The sequence below is a fragment of the Microtus oregoni genome, unplaced genomic scaffold, assembly GCF_018167655.1.
Source record: "Microtus oregoni isolate MIOR12 unplaced genomic scaffold, Mior012 000003F_ref0000135, whole genome shotgun sequence".
NCBI lineage: Eukaryota > Metazoa > Chordata > Mammalia > Rodentia > Cricetidae > Microtus > Microtus oregoni.
In genome coordinates this window covers 13,260,556-13,287,975 of record NW_024543062.1, presented here as the reverse complement: position 1 = coordinate 13,287,975, position 27,420 = coordinate 13,260,556, and the positions used below count along the sequence as shown (strand labels likewise).

The following is a 27,420-nucleotide window of genomic DNA, read 5'->3' as shown; positions in this document are numbered from 1 at the left end:
CAATGAATAGAAGCTTCTACCATAAAGGCAGTGTTTTCTGAACCGTAAGCCCTTGAACGCTAACACTTCTAGATGTGAACAGACTAGACTGCAGTAGGAATGGGCAGCAGGCATAAGACTGAGATTTGGATAGCTGGCCAGGATTTATCGGACTGGTGGACTGATGGTTAGAAGGTGATCTCTTCTTCTTTAGATCCCAAATGCACAAATGATAAAGTCTTTCTGTGTGCAAATGGGAGCCAGGTATGTTTCTGCTCAATAGTGTTCCTAACATAACACAGAAATAAGGCACAGAAGATTGGAGGGGTGTGTCTTAGTCACTGTTCTATTGCAGTGAAGAGACACCCTGACCAAAACAACCCCTATAAAGAAAGCCTTTATATGGGGACTGGCTTCCAGTTTTAGAGGTTTAGTGCATTGTCATCATGGTGATGGAAATACACATGGTGCTACAGTAGTGTTGAAAGCTGCATTTGGGTCTGTAGGGAGAGAGGGCGAGCATATTGGGTCTGGTATGGGCCTTTTGAAACCTCAAAGCCCACCTCTAGTGACATGGTTTGATGAGTGGACACTTAAAAGAAATCCGACACTAGCTCAGAATTGAGAAATAGATATTTATTTAGGGGCAAACTCACAAATCAGAATTTTCTGCTGGAATGGTGGACAGAGATCAAATCCAGCAATCCAACAATCCAAATGAGCAGCCTGCGAAAAGGAGGAAGGGGCAGACGCAGGCTCTGCGTCAGCATATATGGTCTAAAAGGCCATACCCCAGTAGGCGGGTAAACATAAGATGTAAGATCTCCTACAGCACCTTCCCCGTTTGTTTAAATAAGAGAGTTCTAAACCTAATACAAAATTATATACAATAAGAACAAATATATTCAATAATTATCCTATCCTAACTAGTTTAAGTCTTGTAAGATAAATAACTTGACCAAGTCATGAGAGGAAAGTAACTACAACTATTTAGTCTTCAATCCCATCGAAGATCCGAGAAGGGAAATAATATTACTTGAGTAAGCAAGAAGTGCAATCAGGCAACTTCCAAAATATGCAACCAAGGACAGAGACAACTGGTTACCTGGGCAATCACCCAAAGTCTCACTTGCAACTTTGAAGCAACCAACTTTGGCTAAGACCTAGAATAACTGACAAATTATTTTTAAAGGCAAGAAAAATTTCAAAACCATCTTACCCTGTCTTGGCAAGATTTGACAGTCCTGCTTATCCATTTTCGGATACTGAATATCTTGTCAGTGGTTGGGCATGGGCATTTCTTTGCCCAAAGGCCAGTTTTGCCAAGAAGAAAACAAACTCCAAGTGGAGTGTCTTCAGTGCTCAACATTCTCTCAGGAATAGATAGTGCTGCCAGGAGCAATTGTGTCTCACTTCAACAGAACACTAAGTTATTTAAATGCCATTTTATACAGCTCTTTAAAGTGGCTGAAGATTATCTATCTATGCAGAATATAATCTCTATGTGTCTAAAGAACCTGATTAGTCTAACTTTAGGTATGACAAACATAGATGACTATTGATCTACAATTCTTAATACCTATCTAACTTAAAGACTAAGACAACAAACAACTGTGCAATAAATGAGGACAATGACCTCCAAATGTAGACAATGTATAAGTATCTTGATCAGAGGTAGAAATGTACGTTGTAATATAATAAATTTATAGCAATATATAAAAATGTTTTAAGCAGAGGTAGAAGCATGCAATATAATTTAACTTTGTATCAATATACAAAAATCGATATCAATGTAATTGCCTATAGATAATAACTCACAAGTATTTACTCTATTACTTGCTATTATTATTAGTGTGAGTAAGCTCATACCAATCTATTATCCTATCCAATTTCACCCCTTATTTCATTCATTTATTTATTTATTTATGCTTAAATGGTGGACAGAGATCAAATCCAGCAATCTAACAATCTGAACGAGCAGCTGGCAAAAAGGAGAAAGGGACGGACGCAGGCTCTGTGTCAGCATATATGGTCTAAGAGGCCACACCCCAGTAGGTGGGTAACCACAAGCTGTAAGATTTCCTGCAGCAATATTTCTCCAATATGACCATATCTCCCAATCCTTCTAATCATTTCAAATAGTACCACTCAAATGTATGAGCCTATGAGGAACATTCTTACTCAGACTCCCATAGTGGGCATGGATCATCGATAGAGCACTTGCCTAGAATCCTCCTGTAAAGAATCTTCCCCCTAGGGAGAAGCTGGGAGAATGGATGAGTGACAGGGCATCTACCTAGAATCCCCCAGTGAGGGACTGGGCATGCGATTCATTACTAGAGTCCCTACCTAGCATGAATATGGCCCTGATCCAATCCCCAGCACTGAAAAAAAATAGGACTCAGATTTTGTTGTTTTCTTTTTAAAGATGAATTTGGGATTACCTTAAGGACTAAGCAATTTCTCTTGGGAAAGATGAGGCTCCTGGATCATGGGATATGAAAGAGATAACTTAAAAGATTTGATTTCAACGTTCAATAAATACCCACGTGTGTGTGTGAAATAATATTTTCTGGAAAATACAGTTTCCCGTGGGATTATATCATCATAGCATGTTGAAAGAAGCAGGCTCTGAACCCTTACCAAGTAACCATGTGACTTACATTACAGTAGAGTTTTTTACAACTTTCCATCCAATGAAGACACATCTGCCCTAAGCAATCAGTTTTGTGTTGCCCTAGTATATTCTGAGTATATTTCTGCTCAAGGAGTTCAACCACACCTTGAAGGGTCACGGATTCTTCACAGAAAGAACTTTTTTTTTTTTCTTATTTGCGGGCACAAGGAGACATGCGTTCATTCACCCGTAGAAACTCTGGAGTGTTAGAATATGCTTTTAACTATACTCTCCAAGTTATTTCTTTTGTCTTTTCAACCACCAGTGCGTGAGTGAGATGACATAGTTTTGTGAACTCTCGTGATGGGTCTAGAAGTGGTACAAGTTCTTGGCTGGTTCATTTGGAGGAATGGGAAGCCGGTGAGATGGCTCAGTGGGTAGAAGCATTTGCTGCTAGGCTGCATGACTTGCTTTAGATCCTGGGGATCCACCTGGTGGAAGGGGAGTTGTCCTGCAAGCTGTTCTCTGACCTCCACACATGCACTGCGGTACATTAGTGCATGGGCGCATGACGGAGAGTAAATAAAGTAGGTAAGTAAATAAACAAGTTAATTAGAAAGTAAGTAAAGAATTCTGAAATTCCCCTGGTATTCCCTCCTAGATGCAGATGGCTGCCATGTCACACATCTTCATAGGACGATGTCCAATAGTATATTGTCCCCCTTTAAAGAAATGAGAAAGGTTCCCAGTTGTCACAAATCCCTTCCCTTATATCACATCACACTGTACACCATTTGGGAAGGCAGCCACATTGTTTTTTTTTTTTTTTTTTACAGATGTTTAAGTTATTCCCTCAGGCTGTAGGAGATAAAAAAAAATTGCATTTTTTAGTTAAAAAGTATTTTACTTATTCCTTGACAATCCCTTATGCATAAAATTTATCTTCATACTGCCACCTTCCCCCTTCTTCTCCCCCTGAGCATCCCCCAGTTCATGCTCCTCCTCTCTTTATGCCCTCTTGGGCTTGGTTGGTTTCCTCATTTCTTATGAGTGGCCATGTAGTTCATGCCGCCTGCTAGAATGTTGGCTTTCCTTGCTGGCTTGGTTTTGTGCAGTGACCGTAGCTCCTGTGAGTTCATGCGGGAGACGGCCATGACATGTCTAGCCGACAGCATGTCACAGCACGCTCCTCCCGTTTTCCAGCTTTTCCATTCTTCCCACCCTCTTCTAATAATTACAATTTAAGAACTAACATGTGGACCAGGTGTGGTGGTGCACACCTGTAACCTCAAAAGTCAGGAGGCTGAGACCAGAGGAACGCCATAAGTCTGAGGTCACTCTGGGAAATGCCATGACTTTAAATAAAACCAGCCATAGCAAGACCTTGTAGCAACCAATTGGCCAGCCAACAAAATAATCAAAACAAATGGAAACCAAAAAATATAGAGCCCAGCTAATGGGTCATGGGGAGATGTGGGCAAACACCTCCCTGCCACAGTTAGAGAACCGGCAATGGACCAGAGGATTGATATCACTAATGACCAACTTGGTGAACCAATAAACTTACTGGAGTTACTTCTGTGAGCAAGGGTGAGGGTGAGTTACAGAAGCGGAAATGACTGAAAACTCATCTCAACGTGTGTTATAAAAGCTGCAGTCCTGGAAGTCTCCCTCATGACTTGCAGGCACCCTGACAAGTTGGACAGTCTCCTCAGCAGTCCTTATTGCTCATATAACCTTGGGGAGGGAGGGTCTTGTGAATATGGTAGGTTTCTGGGATTTCCTGAGAGTTGGGAGTTGTTTACTTCTTGATTCTTAAAAAGGCACTCTTTAGAGCTTCCTGAATATTAAAGAGCTGCTGTTTAGGATGGAAGGCTTTGATTTAGAGGAAATTGCAATATAACAGGAATACATTGTTCTGTGGGTAACACAGTATAGAGTCGTGTGTGTGTGTGTGTGTGTGTGTGTGAGAGAGAGAGAGAGAGAGAGAGAGAGAGACAGACAGAAAGATTCCTTGACATTCCAAAGAGTGTTTTGTTTATTTTCTAGGTAAAGACTTCTTTAAATAAAGGATTTAGTTTGTGTGTGTGTGTGTGTGTGTGTGTGTGTGTGTGTGTGTGTGTGCATGTGTGCATGTATAAATGCATGTGGGTACAGATGCACATGGAGGCAAAAAGAGAGCATCAGATTTCCTGGACCAGGAGTTACAGTGTTTGTGAGCTGCCCAATACAGGTGCTAGGAACTGAATGTGGGTTCTCTGCAAGAGCAGCCAGTGCTCTTAACCAACCGCTGAGCCAGCTCTCCAGCCTCTGAAGACTTTCAAGTGACTGTCTAGCTCTTCCGAAAAAGATCTCTTTGAACTGCCTAATCTACTTCTCTTTATTACAATCTTCTTTATTGGTTTAAAAATACACTTAAACTTGGATATTCAAAATCCAGGATGCAGTGCCTGCACTGCTGGACGGTACGCAAGCCAGGAACTAAGCTGGGGACTTAAAAACACACGCACACACAGACAGAGAGAGACATGGGGATACGGGTCGTCCTTGGCACTCTTGTGCCAAGGATGCCCACTTTATTGTGCTCAGGGACAGCTTATATAGGGCTCTGGTCATGCCCCAGCTCTCTCAGGATCTTTCAGCTGCTCACCAGAACCCACTCCCCCTGCCATTAGGGTCTCGTGCTCAGAGCAGAGGAAAACAAGTTGTTTACAAGAAATTCAGGGTCTGGTGGTCTGCAGTTCCCAACACCAGAAAGTATGATGTTTAAATCCAAATTTAAAAGCTCAAATATTTAGTTTCAAGGTGATTCCAATACCTTCTGCTGACTGCTGGGGCTGGGAGCTGCCCGTTTGCCAGTCGTGTGTTCTTTATGGAGAATGGCAGCTGGTTTGCACAGTGCTGGTCTTTTCATTGTTCTCCTTCTCCATCTCCCCTTCTCCTGTGTTTATTGTGTAGAGGCCAAAGGTCAACCTTGGGTGTCATTCCTCTGGCGCTAGTGGTCTTGTTATTTTGAGGCAGGGTCTCTCACCACCTGGAAGTTTTCCAAGTAAGCTAGGCTGAATGACTGTGAGCCCCAAGGTTGTTTCTGCCATCAGTTCTCAGGGGCTATTATTACAAGTGTGTGCCAAAGCACCAGGATGATGATGATGGTGATGATGATAATGATGATGGTGATGATGATGATTAGCAACATGAGTCCTAGGGATTGAACTCAGGTCATCAAGGTGACAAGGCAGGCACTCCAAGCTGAGTCATCTCTCCGAAATGCCTGATTTGTTTTTATGCACATCATTATCGCAGAGACTCTCCTGAAAAAGCTGTTTTCTCTACCTTTCTATTTCACGTCGAACACTTTGGAAGGCAGTTGTATAACATCCTGGGTGATATCAGCTAGTACCAAATGACAGCTTCTGTATGATTGCTAAAGCTACGGATCCTAGGAGAAGTCACCAGGGTCCAGCTAATACCTTCCTGAGAAAAACTGTGACCTCCCAGGGATTATTCCACATAAATGCTGAAGCATAGCAAAGGAGAAGTAGCTTACTGTTTTCCTTGCAAATGTGTTGAATGCCATTTCTGAAAGCATGGGAGGCTACTCTGGAAGGTAAGGCAGGAGGTTCACAAGTTCAAGGCCAGAATAAACCACAGGGTGAGTTCAAGGCTATCTTGGGTGACTTAATTAGATCCTGCCTTATAATTAAAATGTGAAAAAGAGGCCTAGGTGTGCGACTCAGGGGTAGAGAAGTTGTCTAGAGTCCTGCAGTGAGGGGCTAGGGGATATAACTCAGTGGTGTACTACTCGCCTTTGAATCCTCCACTGAGGGGCTGGGACATGTCTCAGTAGTGGTATCTGCCTAGAATCCCCCAGTGAGGGGCTGGAGTGTGGCTCAGTGGTAGAGCCCCTGCCCAGAATCCCCCAGTGAGGGGCTGGGGTGTGGCTCAGTGATAAAACACCTGCCTAGAATCCCCCAGTAAGGCTGCAAAGGTAGCTCAGCAATAGAGCATCAATCTAGCATGCTTGAGGCCCTAGGTCCAGTGTTCAACACTCAGATACCCCTCTTCCCAAACAAATAATGAAAAAGAGCAATATGAAATAAATAGATAGGAACATGTTATTTTAATTATTAAATGTGTGGATTTATAGGAAAATGCAAGGTGATCCACTAATGTTCATCTCTGGTATTGGGTTGAACTTTTATTTCTTATTTTTGTTCTTTATTCTCCCCTAAATTCCCCCACTATTATAAACGGTGCTGTGATGAGCAGCACAGTGTAGAAATCTTTCCAATTTCTTAATCACATTCCTTAGGACGGATTCCAGAAAAAGAATGGCCAAATCAAAGGAAAATAACATTAGAGCAGAACTCTTGGCACAAACAGAACGGTCATCACAAAGACCCCGCCAATGCCCGTTCCCAGAAGTGTGAGAAGGCTCAGCCAACAGCACCTTCCTCTCTTAATAAAACCTTAGCTTCCTGGGTGTGTGGGGAAATGCTCTTGTTATTGCTTTCATTTGCATTTATTTTCATATTATTGAACTTGGATGTTTTCCCTATGTTTCATATTTATGTTTTTTCCTTTGTGAATTGTCTGATCTCATCCTTTATATTAATCTTCTAATGAAGTCCTTTGGCATTGAAAAACGCTAACCCACTGCCAGGTTCTCTGCATAGCGTTGCGCTAACTTATTGCTAAATGTTTAATTTAGTTCGTCATTATTTAACATGCACAGTGCATTATGAAGGTTTATTCTTCTGTGTTTTTTTTTTCTAGCGGCCTTGAGACTTTGTTTTTGCTAGGCAGGGGCTCTACCACTGAACCTCACCCCAGCCCCTCACTGGGGGATTCTAGGCAGGTGCTCTACCACTGAGTCACACCCCAGCCCCTCACTGGGGGATTCTAGGCAGGGGCTCTACCACTGAGCCACACCCCAGCCCCTCACTGGGGGATTCTAGGCAGGGGCTCTACCACTGAGCCACACCCCAGCCCCTCACTGGGGGATTCTAGGCAGGGGCTCTACCACTGAGCCACACCCCAGCCTCTCACTGGGGGATTCTAGGCAGGGGCTCTACCACTGAGCCACACCCCAGCCCCTCACTGGGGGATTCTAGGCAGGTGTTCTACCACTGAGCCACACCCCAGCCCCTCACTGGGGGATTCTAGGCAGGGGATCTACGACTGAGCCACACCCCAGCCCCTCACTAGGGGCTTCTAGGCAGGGGCTCTACCACTGAGCCACACCCCAGCCCCTCACTGGGGGATTCTAGGCAGGGGCTCTACCACTGAGCCACACCCAGTCCCTCATTGGGGGATTCTAGGCAGGTGCTCTGCCACTGATCCACACCCCAGCCCCTCACTGGGGGATCCTAGGCAAGGGCACCATGATGAGCTCTATTTCTAGCCTTCTTTTTACTTTTTCATCTTGATATGGTGTCTTACTAAGTTAATAGATTGCCCTTGAACTTATGATCTTTTTCTTCATAATGCCAAGTGGCTTATATTTTGAATATTTTATAATAAAATCCACTAAAGAGCAAAACCCCTTTCCCTCCCCAAATCCTTATCTTCCCAGTACCATTTGTGAAAGAAGCCTTTCCCCCCACTCGGTGATTTTTTGCATTATCTGTATTTACTGCGGCTTATTTCCGAACCGCCTACTGTTATCTCCTACCCATTCTTACCTGAGAACATTTTTCATTATGCTAATTCTATAATACACGGTAACATCAGATATAGATTTCCATCCTTAATTATTTTTCAAGTCTTTTCTGCCTGCTTATTCTTCCAAATGACCTGAAGCTTCATGGCGAGGCTGGGTGTGGCGATGCTCACCTGTCCTCCTGCACTGTGGAGGGCGAGACAGGGAGTTGCAGGTTTTAAGCTGTGGCGTGGTTGTGTGTGCGCACATGCAAGGAGAGAATCTTAGCTGTCCTTTCTCAAGCACAGTTCCATTAGAAAGAACTGAAAGGCACTGTCTCTTTGCCATGGAACTTTCCAAGCCGAGTAGACTGACAGGCCAATGCGCCCTAGGGATCCTCCTGTCTGTCTTCATTTCCCCGGTGCCATAATCCTGGGTTTTCACTTGAGTGTGGGAATCAGGTCTACATGCCTTTAGGAGAAGTACTTCACATCTCAGCCATGGCCCGTGCTTGGAAAGACGGTTTGGGTGATTCCACAGTGGGGTTACACTTTAGAGACCCACTGTCTGAGACAGCCTGTTTGCAAGCTGTGCCATTTCCCTTCTTCTGACAGATACCTGAATATCGAATTTTAAATCCTTGGTTGTCTCTCCTCCCAACTTAATTTCTAAAGGATGACAGCTATGCCTTCCCTGTCCCCTGCAGTGTCCGCAGGGTCTGGCACAATGGCTGGTTTGTAATGGGTTTGTGTATTTCTTTATTTAAATTAGAAGTTGCAGTTCTCTGACAATGGATATCAATGCCAGCGCATTGATGGTGCCCTTGCCTTGCCCCATGTGGAAGCCAGGCCCCATTTTCTTCCACTCTGTCTGTTTCTCTCTTTCCCAATAGCTGCAGCCTTCTGCGTCTAGACATACTCTCATTCACAGAGGGCTGTATTCTTCCAGTCTGACCCTAAACTCTTCTCCTTTGTTCTTTAGAAGTGCTTCATTTCATTTTCGTCCCCTCCCTTTCTTCTTTCCTCTTTCACTCTCTCCCCTTTCTTCTTTTCTCTTTTCTTCACTTTCTCTTCCCCCTTCCCTTCTTTCTGATAGAATCTCAAGTATTCCAGGCTAGCCTCAAAGTCACTGTGTAGCCTACGAGAACCTTGAACTCTTGACCCTCCTGCTTCTGTCTCCCAGGGCGTTAGGTTTTGGATGGGGGCATGTGTTCAAGAGGGACCCTGAGATGGATTACTGGGGAATAAAGTATTTTTAGAAAAGCTATTAATTCAATTGATACGCAGGCAGGGAGCATGGCGGGATCACCAAGAAGAGTCCAGGCCCCGGCCTCAGAAACAGAAAGCATGATGGGATGTCTTAAGGGAGGAATCAAAGTTTAGATGGCAGAAGTGCTTTTGCACTCTGAGGATGGGGATGGTTTCAGAGCAAAAGCCCACAGCCAGGCACTTTGATTCCCAGGCAGGAGGGAAGGAAGGGCCTTGGGAGCTGGATGTATGGCCACCAATACCAGACTTCCTACAATGTCTGTGAGCTGGAGATTCGCAGAGAGTGTGTGGTGTCTGCGAAAGGAGGGAGAGTTGCCACAGGTAGTGTGAGCTGAGCAGAAGCGGGGTTCTAAGTGATTTCCTTACACAGAGCACCAGAATAAGAGGCCTTACCACTACACTCAGTTTCCATAATTTTGATGGCACAAGCAAGGGCTTTGTACATATTAAGCTAACACTTTACCAACCAAGCTGCATCCCCAGCATCCAAATGTCTCTTAAACCTTCTCCTCTGGGAGTGAGTAATTGGGGAGCTAATTTTTATTGTTTTCAGGTATACATTGTGCCTCTCCTCTTTGGCACTGGTCTCTGTGTTATTTCTGTTTTCAATTGCTTACCTGGAGACGAGGTTGACCATAGACTGACCACTGGTGAGTGTGTTTATCATGGACCATCTTTCCTTCTCTTGTTGGTCTTAGAATGATCCAGCTGTTAGGTTGTAGCATGCATAGCTGCTTGGGGTAGCTAGTAAGTAGTGAGTAAAAGAATGCTGGCTGGGATGTGGTACACATGTCTGTAATCCCAGCCCTCAGGAGGCCGAGGCAAGGGGATTGTGAGTTAGAGGATGTCCTGAACTATATATTGAGACCTTGTCTCCAACACACGTGCACACACACACACACACACACACACACACACACACCTCTTCCCCCCCCACACACACTAACTCTCACACACATACATACACACCTACACCCCCTACACATACTCACTCACCCACATGCCTACACACACACACACACACACACACACACAGACCTCTCAACAGGATTTTTCTCCCATCTTCCACTTGTCAGTTCTTTAAATCTGATAACATAGGAGGGTTATGATTAAATGATAGGTTAAGATTTATATATTGATAAGCAATATATTAAAACAGAAGGGCTAGGGAGAGGGTTCAGCATGTAATGCACTTGTCACATACACAGGAAGACCGCAGTTTGTTCCCGGCACACATATAAATGCTGGACAGGTACAGTGACCTGCCTATAATCCAATACTTGGTAGGCAGAGGCAGGGGAATGCCCAAAGCTACCTTGACTAGCGAAATCAGCATGCTTTATTGAGAGTCCTTGCCTCAGGTTATAAGGTAGGGACCAATCAATGAAGACACCCAAGGTCAACTTTTGCCCTTCACACTCACTTATATTTGTGAATATGCATCCGCACACACATATGTACCTCCCCACGGGAACATACATTGTCCCCCACTCCACAAACATATAAAAGAGAGCGAGAACACCCAACATGCATTGCACCATATTTCCTGCCTACCCCCATCTCCTTTGAGCCCTCCACAGAAGGGGACTAGAATCCATGGTCCGACTCATTCTGGATTATCTTGGGATCCAGTTCTGCGTTCTCCCCTTGTTAGGGTCTGGATATGAAATGGCCCCCGTTGGCTCATGTGTTTTAACACTTGGTTGTTTGGGGACGTTGCGGCACCTTTAAGAGCCAAGCCATGACTGTTGAGCCATCACCGGGTTTAGGCTTTGAAAGTTATAACCCTCTACAAGGCCCAGCCCTTCTCTATCTCCTGGTCCGTCTTGGTGTGAGGAAGCTGTACTCTAAGCTCTGGCTGCTAGAATCAAGTGTGTCTTAGCTGCCGTGCCTTTCCCCTTAAGACTCATCGATCACATCCCCGTAGACTACAAGCCAAAGTAAAGACTTTGTCCCTCAAGTAAGTTTCAGTTGACCATGAAGATTGGCCCTCATACCTTGTTTCCCTTGCAGCCTGCTAGGCTCTTACCCCTTGGACGGTTTACTGAAAACTGTTGAGGACAGCATCTTGGGAGCCTATGGCAGCAGTACAGTGATTTTACTGATCCGCCATGGTCCTCCTCACTTGCTTCTGCCTAAGTAGTGGCTTGTAAGCTTCTACAGCCTGGAATAGGAATATGCCGACCGTACATATTTGTCACCCTGGGGCGGATTTCACAGATTGGAATGGATACTCAGACACGTCTTTTACATGTCCCTCTCCACTGTCACCTCATTACCCGTCAGTGCTCACCAACTTTCTCGATCTATTCCTTTCCTTCCTTTAATTTTTCCAGTGAGTTTATGATTCTTTTCCATCTTCCTGGAAAGTTCAGCTGGCTGTTTTTAATGAGCAGTGTGCAGTCCTGCCCCTCCCACCCCGCTGCTTCGCGCCCTAGTTCAAGTTTATTACTTTGACTCACATAGCAGTAGGAGTCCAGAAGATGCGGTCCTCGGCTGGCTGGCTTCCCGTACCTCTTGCTAAGTAGATCACGATGGAAGGAACAACTACTGAAGGGAGAACGAGCTTGGAATGAGTGAGCTTCATTCTTTCTGCATTTCCTTTCTTAGTCAAGATTGTATAAAACTATTGCTAAGTAAAAGAACTTACCACCAGCCTGGTGAGATAGCTCAGTGGATAAAGGTGTGAGTCACCCAAGCCTGATGATCTGAGTTTGACTCCTGGGATCCACATGATGGGAGGGTGAAAACTGGCCCCCACCAGCTGACCTCTGACCTCCACACATGCTTGGGTACCTACTCTGCTCCCCTCGAATGCAATTTTTAAAATATTACAGTTAAGAATCCTTTGTAAGGAAAATAAGATGAATTTAGGTTTGTCTCATGTCTGTTTGTATACCTTATTATTATTTTTTTAAATCTGGATCCCTGGCCCTCCTGTGTGTGGAATCTAGATTTGTAAAATAAGGCATGAAAGTAGACGGAGATTATTTGGTGAGAGAAACTGGACCAGAAGGAGGAGACGGGAGGGTAATCATCTTATGTGTGTCTGAAAAGTCTCAATGTGACTCTATTATTTTGCATATTATATGCTAATAAATAAATAGGTAATCCCCATGTAGCCTGGAAAGATGACTCGGTTGGGAAAGTGCCTGCCACCAGGATCTGAGTTTGAATCCTTAGCACCAATATAAAAAGCAGCAATCAATGGTTGTAGTCCCAACACAGGGCAGGCAGTGAGTGATGGCATATACCTGTAATACCAACATGAGGGAGGCAGAGACCAGAGGATCCCAGGCAATCTAGCAGAACTGGGGGGCGCCAGGCTCAGTGAGAGACCCTGTTTCAGATGAACAAGGTGGAGATAAATTAAGGACAGACATCGACGTTGGCCTCTGACCTCCTCACACATGCACGCACACACACATGCACATATACTATACACATGTATGCAAACCTGCACGGGAGACTGCACTTCAGAAAAGGTAACTGGTCCAGAAACTCCACACTTACCTTTGGGGACACCCGATACTAGCTGTTTGCGGTGATCCCACCCTCATTAGACTTGCTTATCAGACCAAGTCTTTTCGGGGTAGAAGAAATTTGAGTTGTGCACTGGCTTGTGTGTGTCCTGGATCCTCTGGGAACCGACCATCTGTGAGGATGGCTAAGGATGCTCTGTGCAGGCAGAGTTGCAATCTGGGGAGCATGTGGCTTTTAGACAGTGGCCATTTACATTAAAATTCCCAAAGGTCACCTTTCCCAATTTCTCATCAAAACCTTTCCTTGGGCTAAGAGCAGAAAACCTTATAACTCTCAGATTCTGGAGAGCAACATGAACCTTATCAAGATGCATGCTGGGTTCTCTGATGCAGGGGGGGGGGTGTGGTCTGCTGCAGAGTTAATACTGGGATCCTAATTGAGTCCTTGCTCAGTCGGTCGGTCGTGTGCTGTCTCTCTGGCATCTTTCCACTCATTACTTTTAACCCCTTCTTGCCTAATTTTTACCGCTGGTAAGAAATCAATTGGGAGAATTCTTCATAGTGTTGGAGTTGAAATAAGTTTATGTAATACTCATATACCGGCCATCTAGAAAATGCCACACAACTATCTCCTCTTTCTTATTACCCTTTTCAATGAGTAAGCAAAACCCATAGGAATAAGAGTCATTTCAAAGACTTATTTTGTATTCCAGTTGTGTACACTTGTGTGTGTGGCAGGAGTGTGCTTGTGCATGTGCTTGCAGATGCTCTCAGAGTCCAGAAGAGGGCGTCAGATCCTCTGGCGCTCCAGTTAAAGCTGTTTGTGAGCCACCTGCTTTGGCCGCTGCTGGCTGAATCCAAGCCTTCTGGAAGAATAGTGGGTGCTCTTAACCCCTAAACCATCTTCCCAGCCCATGAGGCAGCCATTTAGGTGTGTGTGTGTGTGTGTGTGTGTGTGTGTGTGTGTGTATGTGTGTGTGTTCTTGCATGTTGGGGAGTGCAAGGTTGTGCTGAGCTTGCTCTGGGGAACCCCTGTCTTCACCTTCCCAGGCTTAGGCAGCCATGCTTTCTGGGAACCCAAACTCACACCATGCTTGCAAGGCAAGCACTTTAATTACTAAGCCATCTCTAGTTCCTCCAGGCAGACTACAATTTGTAAGTGGTAAATGAGCTGCTTGTTTTTTCCTGGGCCAAGGTAGAGCTCAGAAGCATCACTTCTACTGGTCGGCTTCTGCTCGGATGGGGCCTTTGGCCCCAAATAGCATCTACTCGTGTGCTGCCTGGTGCTGTTGTGAGTGGGACCAGCACTCCCAGAGGATCCTTGAAATGCACAGTGCTTTGCTCCTCTGATCCTCTGCTGCAGGTGGAGAAGTGGGTGGTCCCTCCACTCTTAAGTGAAAGGTGCATTTTCCAAACAGTTTTATTTTCCCAGAATGAGAAGCATGGGCAAGTCGACCACCTTGCTCGTCTTGCAAGTGGGAGAGAACAGTGCCCACTAGCCCATGAGCAGGGATGTGACTGTCCAGCATCTTAAGATCTCGTAAGGTCTGCACACAAAAAGACCTGTGTCCTTGAGCTGATGCTTAAAGACTTTATAAATTTCAGAGTTCACCATGGGTGAGTCAGGATGATAACTCTGAGCTGTGTCTACAGTGCATATTTAGGGAATGTTGGAGCCAGTGCTTCTTAATGCTCTTTCCTACTTCACTTCTTCCATCTTCTTCTCCCCTCCTTAATCTTCATACTATACTCACCTCCCTCCTTTTCTTTCTCCTCTTCTTTTCCCAGTTCCTCCTCCTTTTTCATCTGCCTTCTTCCTCTCCTGTTTTTTCTTCCTTTTCCTTACTCTTCTTCCTCTTTTCCTTCTTGTTTCTTCTCTTGCTGTCTTGATAGATCCTATTTATACCCAAGAATAAATATACCAGGAATGCATCAGAAGGCATCGTTCTGTGTCTTGTCCAGCACCGGGGGAATTTTCTGTTTAGAAGTACTTGCTAATCTGAACTCCTTGTTTGTGTGCACATCCTTAACACACCAGCAAGGGTGAAATCCCAGCTCCCTCTGTCTTGTCAAATGGTGAGATAAAAATGATTTCCACTCAGCAGTTCATTGACTGCTCCACCTCATTTGGTGGATTAATCTTCCCTTTCCTGCTGGCTTGCCACACCTCCCTGATCCTCCCAGAAGATCCAGCTATAAGGAAATGTGTTCCTGGACTGTCTGTACGGAGTTATTGACATCTTGATGATGACAATCACTTGGCCTTTGGGCATAGGTTTTGAATGAGTGATCTTTGGATACACAGATATTCGGAGAGTAGATTAATCTTCGACTCTGAATTTTGGCACACTGCTATGTGTGTGTTCGTTATCTGGAGCTAAGATAAGGCTGTGTCACCAGTTTAAACAGTTCTAAGGGTCCCTAATGCCATGCTGATGACTTGCTGAGGATCACTCAATGCCCTGAAGGTTCACGTTGGCCTGTGAAGTTGTCTTGACAGCACCCTCAGTTTAGCATCAGCTCTGACATGGAGAAACACGAGTGATACTTAACTGACCAAAGGGAAGACAAGAGACATCACTTACGTATTCTACAAGGACATGCTGAATAGGCCATCAATGTGCATAGATGTCTCAAGCTTTGTTGGGTGACTTTTCCTGGTGAGACATGAACAGATATGTTTGTCCCAAATGGAGCACAGATGACAAACCAAAGACTGATTTCACTGTAGTCTACTTTTGGGAACCAGTGAGTTGGGATTACTTACAGGAGCTTGAGGGACTCAAAGCAGTTGCATCACCAAAAGTCTGCCGAGCGTGGGCAAGGACTCATAACAGCTTCATCCCTACAGCTCCCTGCACTTGGTTAACAGATTGGAAACATGCCCTGCCCCAGCCTAGTAACTGCTTATGTAACATTGACAGGGGTTTTTTGAGTCTTGTAAGTTCTAGGGACTTTCTTTGTCTTGTAAGTTTTGTTGACTTCTTCTAGTCTTAATGACTCTCCCTCCTAGAGGGAGTGTTTCATTTCAGAGGAAATAGTTATTCAACTGATTTGGTCTCTTTCCCTACATAATTCAGTTCAGGTGGAAGTCCTACAATCCGTAACTGGAGCACAGTAAAATAACAACTGAGCATCATAGCTCCTCCTCTGAGAACAAGGTACCAGGTAGACCATGGGTAAAGACATCCCCCAGGGGCCATAGCAACCGGTACATGGAACGGTGAAAGCAATGCGTTACTCTTTATGCAATGGTGGGGATGGAGGGAGTACTAAAGAGATAAGCAGGCTTGGAGGTTACGTTGAGGTGTTTTTCTTGGTTTTAGGTCAAACTATCACTGAAGTTTGTAAAGCAGTATTGAATTATCTTTGGGGAAAGTAATCTCCAATTCTATGGAAGATTAGGTATGGAGACAGCATTATGGTGTCATAATCCCAAATGCAGGTGTTGATTCTTGACTGCATTATCCCACCAAGCTTGTTGTGGAGCACGCACAAAGCCATGGGTCCAGCCCTAGCACCGAGTAAACTCAGCATGATGGCACACACATGTGCTCCTAACACTTGGGGAATGGGATGGGATGAGATGAGCAGACATTAGTGTCACCCTCAGCTCCATTCTAAGTCTGAGCTGGTCCTAGCTACATGAGACAACCAACAACAACAACAACAACAACAACAATAATCTTACAGGTTGTTTTTCAAGAGAGGAGTGGAAATTCATACTATTATATATACTATTTCTTGCCACTTTCTTGTGATACTTTGATGTTTTGAAATAAAGCGGGCCTTGGTAGTGAAGACCTATTATTCATGAGCCTAGGCTGAAGGCTTGCAAGTTGAAGGTCATGTCTCTAAACAAAAAGTATAAAGAGGGCTAGGGATGCTGCTCAGGGATAGAGGGGATGGAATTGGGGTGTGGCTCAGCTCTTGAGTGGTTATGTAGAATCCTCCAATGAGAGCCTAGGGCTGTGGTCCAGAGGTAGGGTGGTGCCTACCTGGAATATGTGGGTGAATTTGGTTTAGTATAGACTACTGTCTTAGGGTTTCTATTGCTGTGATAAAACACCGTGACCAAAAATAAGTTGGGAAAGAAAGGTTTTATTTCAACTTATATGTCGGGATCATAATCAGTCATGAAGGGAAGTCAGGGAAGAAGCCTGAACTTGGAGATAGGCACTGAAGCAGAGACCTGGAGGAGTGTTGCTTACTGGCTTGCTCCTCATGGCTTGCTCAGCTTGCTTGCTTATACCATCCAGGGCCACCTTCCTAGGGGTAGCACCACCCACAGTGGGGTAAACTCTCCCACATCAACCATTAATCAAGGAAATGCCTCGCGGATTTGGCTACAGACCTATCTTCTGTGGACATTTTCTCAATTGTTTTCTCTTCCCAAAGAAGCTTGATTCAAGTGAACAGCAACAATTTCACCTACCTAGGACAAGTACCTATCTAAATTCCTTCTGTGGGGAGTTGGGGTTATGGCTCAGTGGTAGAATGCTTTTCTAGAATTTCCCAGTAAGGGGTTGGGGTTGTGACTTAGGGGTGAACACTTGCCTAGAATTCCCCAGTGAAGGGCTGGGGTGTGGCTCAGTGGTAGAGCCCCTGCCTAGAATCCCCCAGTGAGGGGCTTAGGTGTGGTTCAGTGGCAGAGCTCCTGCCTAGAATCCCCCAGTGAGGGGCTAGGGTGTGGCTCAGTGGTAGAACACCTTCCTAGGATGCTTGGGCATCTGGGTTCAATTCCCAAAATTAGGAAAAAATTAACCAGTGTTAAACAATTATCATTTACATCACCAGCTGTTTTTATTATATTTAGGTCATGTCAAGGAGAAAAAGCAGAGGTGTTTGCTGCATCAGAGGCTGTGGATCACACTTCTGGTACTTTTCCACTCATACCTCTTTTCTCCTTCCAGGAGATGGGCAGGTGGATTTTGATGAATTCATGACAATTCTTGGGCCCAAGCTGGTGTCATCAGAAGGTCGTGATGGTTTCCTTGGAAATACGATAGACAGTATCTTCTGGCAGGTAAGTGAGATATTCATATACGATTCAGTCTGGCAGTACCGTGCCTTTTAGAATGAGCTGACTTTGACTATGAAGTCTTGAGTGTCTCTTCAGACTGAAGTGACCTCTCTTGGACTGGAGTGATGGGTGCTCTTCAAATCAGATGTCTCAGTTGAGGTCTATGCCATTCTCAGTTCGGGCTTAGAGAAGTGTGCTGTCTCCTTGTATCTTTTCCTTGGAGCAGAGAGAGTCTGAATTTGTGGGAGTGAAGTTCTTCCAAGTCCAACTCGCAAGAGGCTTTGTCTTGGGGACCTTGAAAAGGGGACATTGGTGGTATCTATGAAAATTCTTTCTTTGGGTTAACTCCCTGAATGTTCTCAGTTTAGGGGTTCAAGAGAGACACTGAGACAGGTTATCCTTTTAGGTAAGAGGGTCATTGGGAGAGTTGCTAATGCCTTAGGTGAACAGGCATTAGAGGAGTTCTGAGGAGAATTTGGTTCCATGAGCCAGAGTGGAGGTGTGGGTCCTATGCCATGTGCTCGCTGAGGGCTTTGTAGCATATGCTCGCAGTCAGATTGTGTCTGCCTCAGTGGCAGAAGTTGGTCCCTCTAGTTACTGTGTGCCTATTACATTGGGTGTGATTCCTGTAGTGTCCGGTTGCTTAGGGTTTTCAGTAAACTTCCTCTGGGAAAGGGGGGGTTGCAGATTTCTCAGACGATCACAACATGGTGGCTTCGTTTCCTCTACAGCAGCTTTGAGGTGTGGGCAGGTGAGCTTACCCTGAATAGCTGCTAGCCCAAACCTGAGATTCCCTGCTGACAGTGTATCTGGTAGCTCGTGTTGGATCCCATCAGCACTGATGCTCTTCATATGATGTGACGGCCTTATCTAAGGGCCTGCTTCCAATGCTGTCAATTTACTGTCTTGTGAATTCTGGTTGGAGATTACTGATGCCTACATTATAATTATTAGAGTGCCACTAAATCACTTTTACATCACTTCTCTGTTCTAAAATGTAACCGTTATTTCATGGTTATGGAATTGGGGGAATGAGTTATTAATCTTTGCTTTTAAAACATGAGCCGGACGAGTTGTCAAGTTCAATCGAATTGAATTTCTTTTTAGGTGTCTAAAACACGATTGAAAACAGGCAGTGTGGAATATACCTGGAGTCTTAGTACTCAGGAGACTGGAGCAGGAGGATTGCTATGAATTTGAAGCCAGCCTGGGCTACAAAGTTTACAGGGTGTGAGACTCTGTCTCCCCAAACCAAAAACCAAACTAAAGAAAAACTAAAGTAAAAACTAGGAAAGAGTAAATTTTAAAAAAATACAAGCACCATCCGAGCACAGCATTTTTTTGATTTCTTAATAGAGTTTTTTTTTTTTTTTCAGTAACTGTATTTTCCTAAGACAGATTAGCAATCCTTTTTCCCATCTCTCTTCCTACTCTGGTACTCCTCATCTATCACACAGGCAATAAGTATACAAATACCTTTGGCTGTGCCAATAATAGATGACAGACCCAATTTGGAGGAAGAAAGATTCACTTTGGCTCCCTGTCTCAGAGGATTCAGATGGTCACTTGGCTCTCTGTGTTTGGGCAGGACATGGGAGCACATGGCACAGGAGGTATTTTCCTTCACTTTACAGGGACAGGAAGCAGAGAACAAAACAGGAAGGGGCTGGGTATCATATCCCCCAAGGATCTTACTCTAATGACTTATCTTCTCAAGATCCCATAACATCTAAAATAGCGCCATCTCAGAGAGGAAGGAAGGAACTGTGGGGAACAGATCCATATCTTACATGGAGGCCCCAATTCTCCACAGATTCTTCACAGTGTGGCATCTCCAGGACCAGGCCATGGCCACATTTTCTGACGGAACACTGACTCTCTTTAGCATGGTTCTGCCATGCTAGCTAATATGATTGCAGATTATCTTTGGGTTTGTTACACTGTAGGTCTTCCACCCCTGGAGTGATAAGATGGGTGAGCAAAGTGAACCAAGGGGGAAATTGTATCTAAGATTATTTATTTTATGTATTTTGTGTGACTGCATGCGAGTGAGTGTGTGTGAACATAAGCGTCCTTTGGGAGCCATCGACTTTTGTTCTTTGGAGCTGGTCTCTCACTGGCCTGGAATTCACTGATTCAGCTAGCCCGACCCTCAACAAGCTCTCAGGCCCTTCCTATTTCAGCCTCCCCCAGTTGCTCAGATTATAAACTCAGGACACTATACACAGGTTTTGTTTTGTTTTGTTTGCTTTGTTTTGTGGGTGGGGGGAGTCTGAGAATCAAACTCAGGTCCTCCTGCTTGTCAGGCAAGCACTTTACCAACCAAGCCATCTCCCCATCCCCACTTTGTAATATTTAAATGGGTCCTGGCATGCAGAGGCTTGCGATTATGTCTTCCCTCTCCAGCAGTTACTTCCCCAACTAGCAAACAAGCAGAGGAACAGCCTTCGGTCCCCAGCAGCCATGCTTTGCTGCCCGGTCACTGAGAGAAGTCACAAGAGGAAACTGTGAAACAGCTGCCACAGCCATCCCTGCAGGGAGAGATGCTCACAGCCTTTACGCTTGGGTAGCTAGGGGAGGGGACATTAAGACGAGGCCGTGCACCTGTGCGCACATGCACAAATGGTACATCTGCATGAATGTATCTATCTAGTCGGCAGCAATGGTCGATAGTCTAAGAGAGGAGCAGAAAGGCAGGTTTCTGCCTCTAGTATTCCAGGATGGGGTAGTGCTGTAGAAAGGATACCAGGCTAAGAGACTGGCACCACTTTCTGTCATAGCTGGTATCTAGTTCTCACAGAAGCAAAGGTACTTGGACTCAGCCGTGGCTCCTCACATGGCATCATAATCGAGGAGCAGAAGATGGCAATGAGTATCTGGCAAGTCGCACGGTCTCAGTGGGTCACGAATTTGCGAGTAGCCCAGCTGGGTACTTTGGCTGTGTTTCTCTCAGTGGCTTGCCCTCGGGATGCCTGCGGTGGTCATTAGAAGGCTTGGCTGAGGCACAGGGACGTACTTTCGGCTGCCTCGTTGCCCTGCCTGGCAACCTGTCCTCAGGTCCCCACCAAAGGGCCTCTCCATTGTGCCATTTGAGCATCTTGACGTGACACTGGCCTCTCTTAAAGCAAAGAGAGGGTCGAAGAGAGTGCAGTGCAGAAGGCATGCGGACTTTAAGACTTAGTTTGTGTGTTAGTGTGTGTGCATTCCATTGTGCACATGTGTGTGTTCCAGTGTGCACATGTGTGTGTTCCAGTGTGCACATGTGTGTATGTGTTCTCAGTGTACACATGTGTTCCAGTGTGCACATGTGTGTATGTGTTCTCAGTGTGCACATGTGTGTGTGTTCTCAGTGTGCACATGTGTGTATGTGTTCCAGTGTGCACATGTGTGTATGTGTTCCCAGTGTACACATGTGTTCCAGTGTGCACATGTGTGTGTTCCAGTGTGCACATGTGTGTATGTGTTCCAGTGTGTACATGTGTGTATGTGTTCTCAGTGTACACATGTGTTCCAGTGTGCACATGTGTGTATGTTCTCATTGTACACACATGTGTATGTGTTCTCATTGTGCACATGTGTGTATGTGTTCTCAGTGTGCACATGTGTGTGTTCTCAGTGTGCACATGTGTGTATGTGTTCCCAGTGTACACATGTGTTCCAGTGTACACATGTGTGTATGTGTTCTCAGTGTGCACGTGTGTGTTCTCAGTGTGCACATGTGTGTATGTGTTCCAGTGTGCACATGTGTGTATGTGTTCTCAGTGTGCACATGTGTGTATGTGTTCCAGTGTGCACATGTGTGTATGTGTTCCCAGTGTACACATGTGTTCCAGTGTGCACATGTGTGTATGTGTTCTCAGTGTGCACATGTGTGTGTTCTCAGTGTGCACATGTGTGTATGTGTTCCAGTGTGCACATATGTGTGTGGAGACTGGAAGTGAGCTTCAGGCATTGTTCCCCAGCATCTGGCCACTTAGTTATATGGCAGAGTCTCTCACTGGGGCTTACCAATTAGGCTAGACCAACTGGGTAGAAAGTCTCAAGGATCCACCTGTCCCTGCCTCCCCCATCCCAGAATCACAAGGATGTACCTGCCCAGCTTTTAACATGTAACATGACTGCTGGGAAGTGAGCTGGGGCCCTCGGGCATGCTAAGCAAGGACTTAGTGACTGAGCTATCCCCCAGCCCAAGTTCCCACTCCTGATCTGATATTGCTGCCACAAGCCTTGCTTTCTCTCAAGCTTTGAATTCCTCCTACCTTAGAGAACACCCAAAGGTAGGGACGCTCTTCTCTACATCATGGACAAGAAGTCTGAGTAAGCACTGAGCTCATCTTCCTAATTAAATCTGTTTTCTGATGCTCTTACCTTCCTGGTGTTCTAGCCTACATTGCCAAGGGTAAAATAAAATCAAGTATGATTCTATAAAAAAAAAGCAACTGTTTATCACTTGGTAATAGTCCTAAAATTATGACGTACTGTATTGCCGCATTTGGGCAGGGAACTGGTATTGGTGATGGTGGGATGTAACTTACTCTACCCACGGCTTCCTTCCTAAAGGTCATAGCCTGCAAGTCATGTTCTAGATGATCTGTCTAATCCAATGAGGGTATCCTGTGCTTGTGTGTGAGACTCGGAGTCCCTGACATCCAGTATAGGACCCTCTTAGATAGTAAGTTATAACTTGTAAAACTGGTGTATGTGTGTGGCTGTGTACATATAGAGCCCAAAGGCGACCTCGGGTGTTGTCCTACATCCCCCGTCCCCATACAGGGTCTCTCACGGGCTTGCCAATCACCATAGGCTAGCAGGCCAGTGAGTCTCTGCTGCTTCAGTGCTGGGGTTCTACAAGCACCTGCTGCCACACCTGGAGATTTGTAAGGGTCCTGGGAGTGGAATTCTGGTCCTCCTGTTTGCACAGCAAATACTTTAGCAACTGAGCTATCTCCCCTGCCAGAGCTTTTGTTATCTTTTGGAGACAGGGTCCTGATGTGTATCTAATTCTGTTGCCTCAGCCCTGAGTGCTGGAATTATAGGCACCTACCACCACAGTGAGCTGAGAACTTCGGAAACTTTACTGTAGTCTTTCCCTTCCGTGTATCAGATTTCAGGGTATTTTAGGTTATTGCGGGGATATTATGAGGGAGGAAATGTGAAATTGTGTTTGAAGTTGACCTTGGGCCTTGATGCATTGCAGGGATGGGAAGGAAGAAAGGAAGAGGCTGAAAAGCTTTGGATCCAGGACTGTAGGATGGCCCTTGTGCTCAACATTCCCGGGGTGACATCAGCAAATGACAGGGAACCAATGGCAGATGAAAGTCAATTTAGCAGCCTCATGAGCTTCCTGGGGTTATTTCAGTCATATGGGGAAGGGGCATGGAAAGCTCAAAGGCCCCTGTGTTAGTGGAAAACCCACTCTGGCATGGGTAACAGCTCAAACAAGCTGCATCCCTGGAGCTCCATTCAGAACCTGCAAGCAGCTCAGCAGAGTAAAGAGACTCCTCTCTCCTGCAACTGTTACTGTTTATTTAACCCTGGGGAGTGAGGCCTTGTGAATCTTGTAAATCTCGGGAACTTTCTGAGCCTTGTAAGCTTCCTTTGCTTCCTGCAGGTTAAGAGGCTTCCCTCCAGGAGGGAAATGGCTACAAGACAAGGCTGTTTACTTTGTGACCACTGAGGGATGTGGTCCTCAGCACTCCACAATTGATACTAATATATCCTTTGTATCATGCACCAGGACCACAGCTGTAGGCTAGAATGTGTCATAGAGATGCCCCTTAGATGGGGAAGGGGAGAGCCAGTTACTGTTCAGTGTCTATATGAGCTTTTTTGTTACAAGAAACCTTCTACATTATCTCCTTCTTGACCTCTGGACCTGGGCTGGGATTTTCTACTAGTCTGTAGATGACAAACAGTCAGAAGGATAACAACAAGGACCTCAGTGGATTAAACAACACTGTTGACCCCAGTGGTCACATAGCTGCCCCCTCAGTCTGGTTTCTTTCTTAAGAAAAGGAGACAAGGCTTCTACACTGAGTTAGGAGACAGTTGTTTGTGGGACTTAAACTGTTGAACAGGGGGCCTGGAAGCGTGGCTTTGCTGGTAAAGAACTAGCCTAGCATTCATGCAGTCCTTGCTTCGATTGCCAGCACTACATAAAAGCCCAGGCCTAGTGCTACACACCTGTAATCTCTACATGAGGCAGGAAGTAGCCAGAGTTAATGGACCCTCCAGGGACCTTATTTTCCAGATCCTGCCAAAATAACACCACCAACAGGATACTGACCAGTCAACATTCGATGCAGGGTGGGGATAGGGGCGAGGGGAGGGTGGAGTGGGCAGGGTTCACATTCATTCTTAGATTGTGACAATGTCGAGCTTGTTATACAGATCTGTGCAGTATCCAAGACAAAGTCCTAGCATAAAAGTGTACATGTTGGAGCTTGGGGAGATGACTCAGTCAGTAGGGTGTTTGCTATATCAAAATGAGGTTTGATTCCCAGAACCCATGTTAAAAAAAAAAAACAGCTGGGCGGTGGTGGTGCACATCTTTAATCTCAGCACTCGGGAGGCAGAGGCAGGTGGATCTCCTTGACTTTGAGGCCAGCCTGGTCTACAAGAGCTAGTTCCAGGACGGGCTCCAAAGCTACAGAGAAACTCTCTCTCAACAAACAAACAAACAAACAAACAGAACTTGGCATAGTGGTTAGTAACCCCATCCTGGGCCCTGGGCGGCAGAGACAGATGGATCCCTGGGGTCTTACTGACCAGTCAGCCTATCCTACTTGGTGAATTCTTGGTCAGTGGGAGACTCTGTCTGAAGAAAACAAGATAGAAAGCATCCGAGGAATGACAGTTGAGAGTAACCTCTGACCCCCTCATATGCATGCCCAAATCACAATCCCTAGATAATGGGATCAAACAAGACCTGCTTACCAAATTGATTGTTCTATGCCTGAATACCTAACCACAGGACTGCTCGATGCCTCTCTCAGCTCCCCACCCCTCCCCATCTGTGGGGAAATCGTATAGTACATGCACATGCTCCCTAAGAAGACCTGTCTTCTATCCCTCCTTCCCCAAGTATCGCTTTGTCTTGTTTCTTCTCTACCCCTCCTCTACCTTTCCATTTCTGCTTATGTCCTGAACTCATGGTCTTTGTGGTAATCCAAACCCACTGGGCTGGAGAGATGGCAGAGTGTACTGCTCTTATTAAGAACCCAGAGTCCGGTTTCTAGCGCCCATGCTGGGTAGCTCCCAACTGTCTGTAACTCCACTTGCAGGGGATTGGACACCTTCTGGACTCCATGGGCACTGCACTCACATGTACATATACCCACGCCCTAATACACACAATTAAAATTAAATCTTTTTTTAAAACCCTAATTAAAAAACAAATGTTCCCAAGCCCTAGCCTTGATTCTGCCTGGGATCTTAGACATGCTGTCTCTATAGCCATGGTAGACATAAGTGGAAACTTAGCTCAGAACTTTTGACTCACAGGCAGCTAAGGGCTCCCAATGCACAGTGTTCATGAAATGTAAGAACAATTTACAAAGCTGCATGTTAATTAACATGAAAAATCTGCTCTGCCTTTAAGAACTGAATGGAGATGGGCTAAGATGTTGACAGTGACATTATCTGTGGTAGGAGTATGGAGGTGTTTTCTAAAATTTCAACATTGGGCATATGTTACTTCCATAATTGAGAGGAAAAGTTAAAGGAAAGAAGCAGCAGACTCCAGCTAGTCATGTCTATTAATAGCTATGTGGGTTTTTTTTATGTGTAAGACCAGAGGTTACCTGCATGAGGCTGGCTGCTGAGGAGATGCAGGGGAAATAGGCGTGTGATATGATACGGGTGTTCGTTTCTGTGAAGGGTTTGTTGCATGGGCCTAAGGCTTGGAAAACATCAGAACATTTCTTTTAGATCTTCCTTCTTCCCTTTTCCTTCCTCTTCCCTCTTTTCCTCCCTCCTTCCTCCTCACCTCCATCCTTTCCTTCCTTCCGCTTCCCTTCTCTCTTCTCTTCCTCTGTCCTCCCTCCTTGCCTTCCTTTTTTCTTCTTCTTTTCTCTGTCTCTCTGACCGTCTCTGTCTCTGTCAGTGTGGAGGGCGCTAGGGATTTACCCAGGGTCTCACACATGCTGAGTGAGCCATCCACCACTGAGCTACATCCCCAACTCTTTGTGTCGGGTCTGGCTGAGTTGCTACAACTGACCTTGACCTCCCTCTGCACCCAGACTGTATTCAATCTTGGGGTACTTCTTCCTTGGCCTCCTATGTAGCTGAGATGACAGGAGTGAGCTGCTGTGATGGCCTCATTTTTTTCTCTTTAGAATTAACATAGCTTTTTCTAGCACCTCCTTCACTCCTCACATCTGGCACCAGCTGGGTGTTTCTCCTCTAATATTGTGTCAACCTGTCACTCTCTCGGAGTCCTGCTTCCACACTGCAGCTCTTTCCTTCTTCCTCCGATGGTGCCCGAGTATCTCTCCACAGCAACGTCCATCACCACGCCTGGTAGACCGACGGCAATCTCCCGAGTGCCCAAAGTAATTCTCTGAGGTGTGAACTAGGGAAATGGGAGGTGTCTGAAATGGCACATTTCCCACCGTGGTGTTCTGAGCGCAGCCGCAGTGGCATCATCACTTGGGACTTGTTAGAAGGCAAATATCCTGAACCTACACCCCAGGATATCAGCATCGGAAAACCGGAGAGCTTGGTGTCTGCAGTTCCCGGGTGATGGAGCTGAGAGGCTCTGAGTTCAAAGATTTTCAAGGAATAGAGTAGTCAGCCTTATCTACTGTAATGTGGTCATAGCTTCCTTCTAGCTTGGTAATTTTAATTATTCCTTATTTACTACATTTTAAGAGTATCAAGGTTTCTTAAGGGGTTTCTACTCATTAACCCTTCTCCCCTAAGAGGGTTTCCCCTCAATTAATGGATTAAGTGATTTTTTTTTTTAAATTTAGGTGTGTGTTTGACACTGGGTAGAGGCAAGAGGACAGCCCCTCTGGCGTTCTCTTCTCCCACCATGTGGGTCCCAGGGCCTCAGAGGCAGGCTGTCATCACCTGAACTATTTTTATGTGCACCGTGTATATAGATGGGTGAAAGAGATGTACAAATCAAGCATTTGTTTATGAGGTACATCCTGAAGGAATGCACCACGGGGCTTGAGAGCTAGCGTGGTGGTAAGAACTTGTACTGACTGCTCCTGCCGAGGAATCTGCTTCCCAGCAGAGCTGACAACTGCCTGGCTCTCCAGCTCAGGGGACAAACCCTTTTCAGGCCTCTGCAGAGCTGACAACTGCCTGGCTCTCCAGCTCAGGGGACAAACCCTCTTCAGGCCTCTGCAGGCACTTGTGCACACGTGCCCATGCCAAATATAGAAATAATTAAAAATAAATCT

At 45.5% G+C, this 27,420-nt stretch overlaps 1 protein-coding gene and 1 non-coding gene across 4 annotated transcripts in view; one reads left to right on the top strand and one right to left on the bottom strand.

The window, feature by feature from the left end:
• The window catches only part of Caln1 (calneuron 1), a 474,660-nt gene that overhangs the window by 284,419 nt on the left and 162,821 nt on the right, over positions 1–27,420 (top strand). For all 3 annotated transcript variants that reach the window (XM_041647522.1, XM_041647530.1, XM_041647537.1), the window contains one exon: positions 17,901–18,013. In XM_041647522.1, coding sequence (XP_041503456.1) covers positions 17,901–18,013 — 113 coding nt within the window. The remainder of the gene's footprint in view (positions 1–17,900; positions 18,014–27,420) is intronic.
• Positions 20,273–20,347, bottom strand: Trnav-gac. The gene has a single exon. It is a non-coding gene; the product is annotated as a tRNA-Val (tRNA).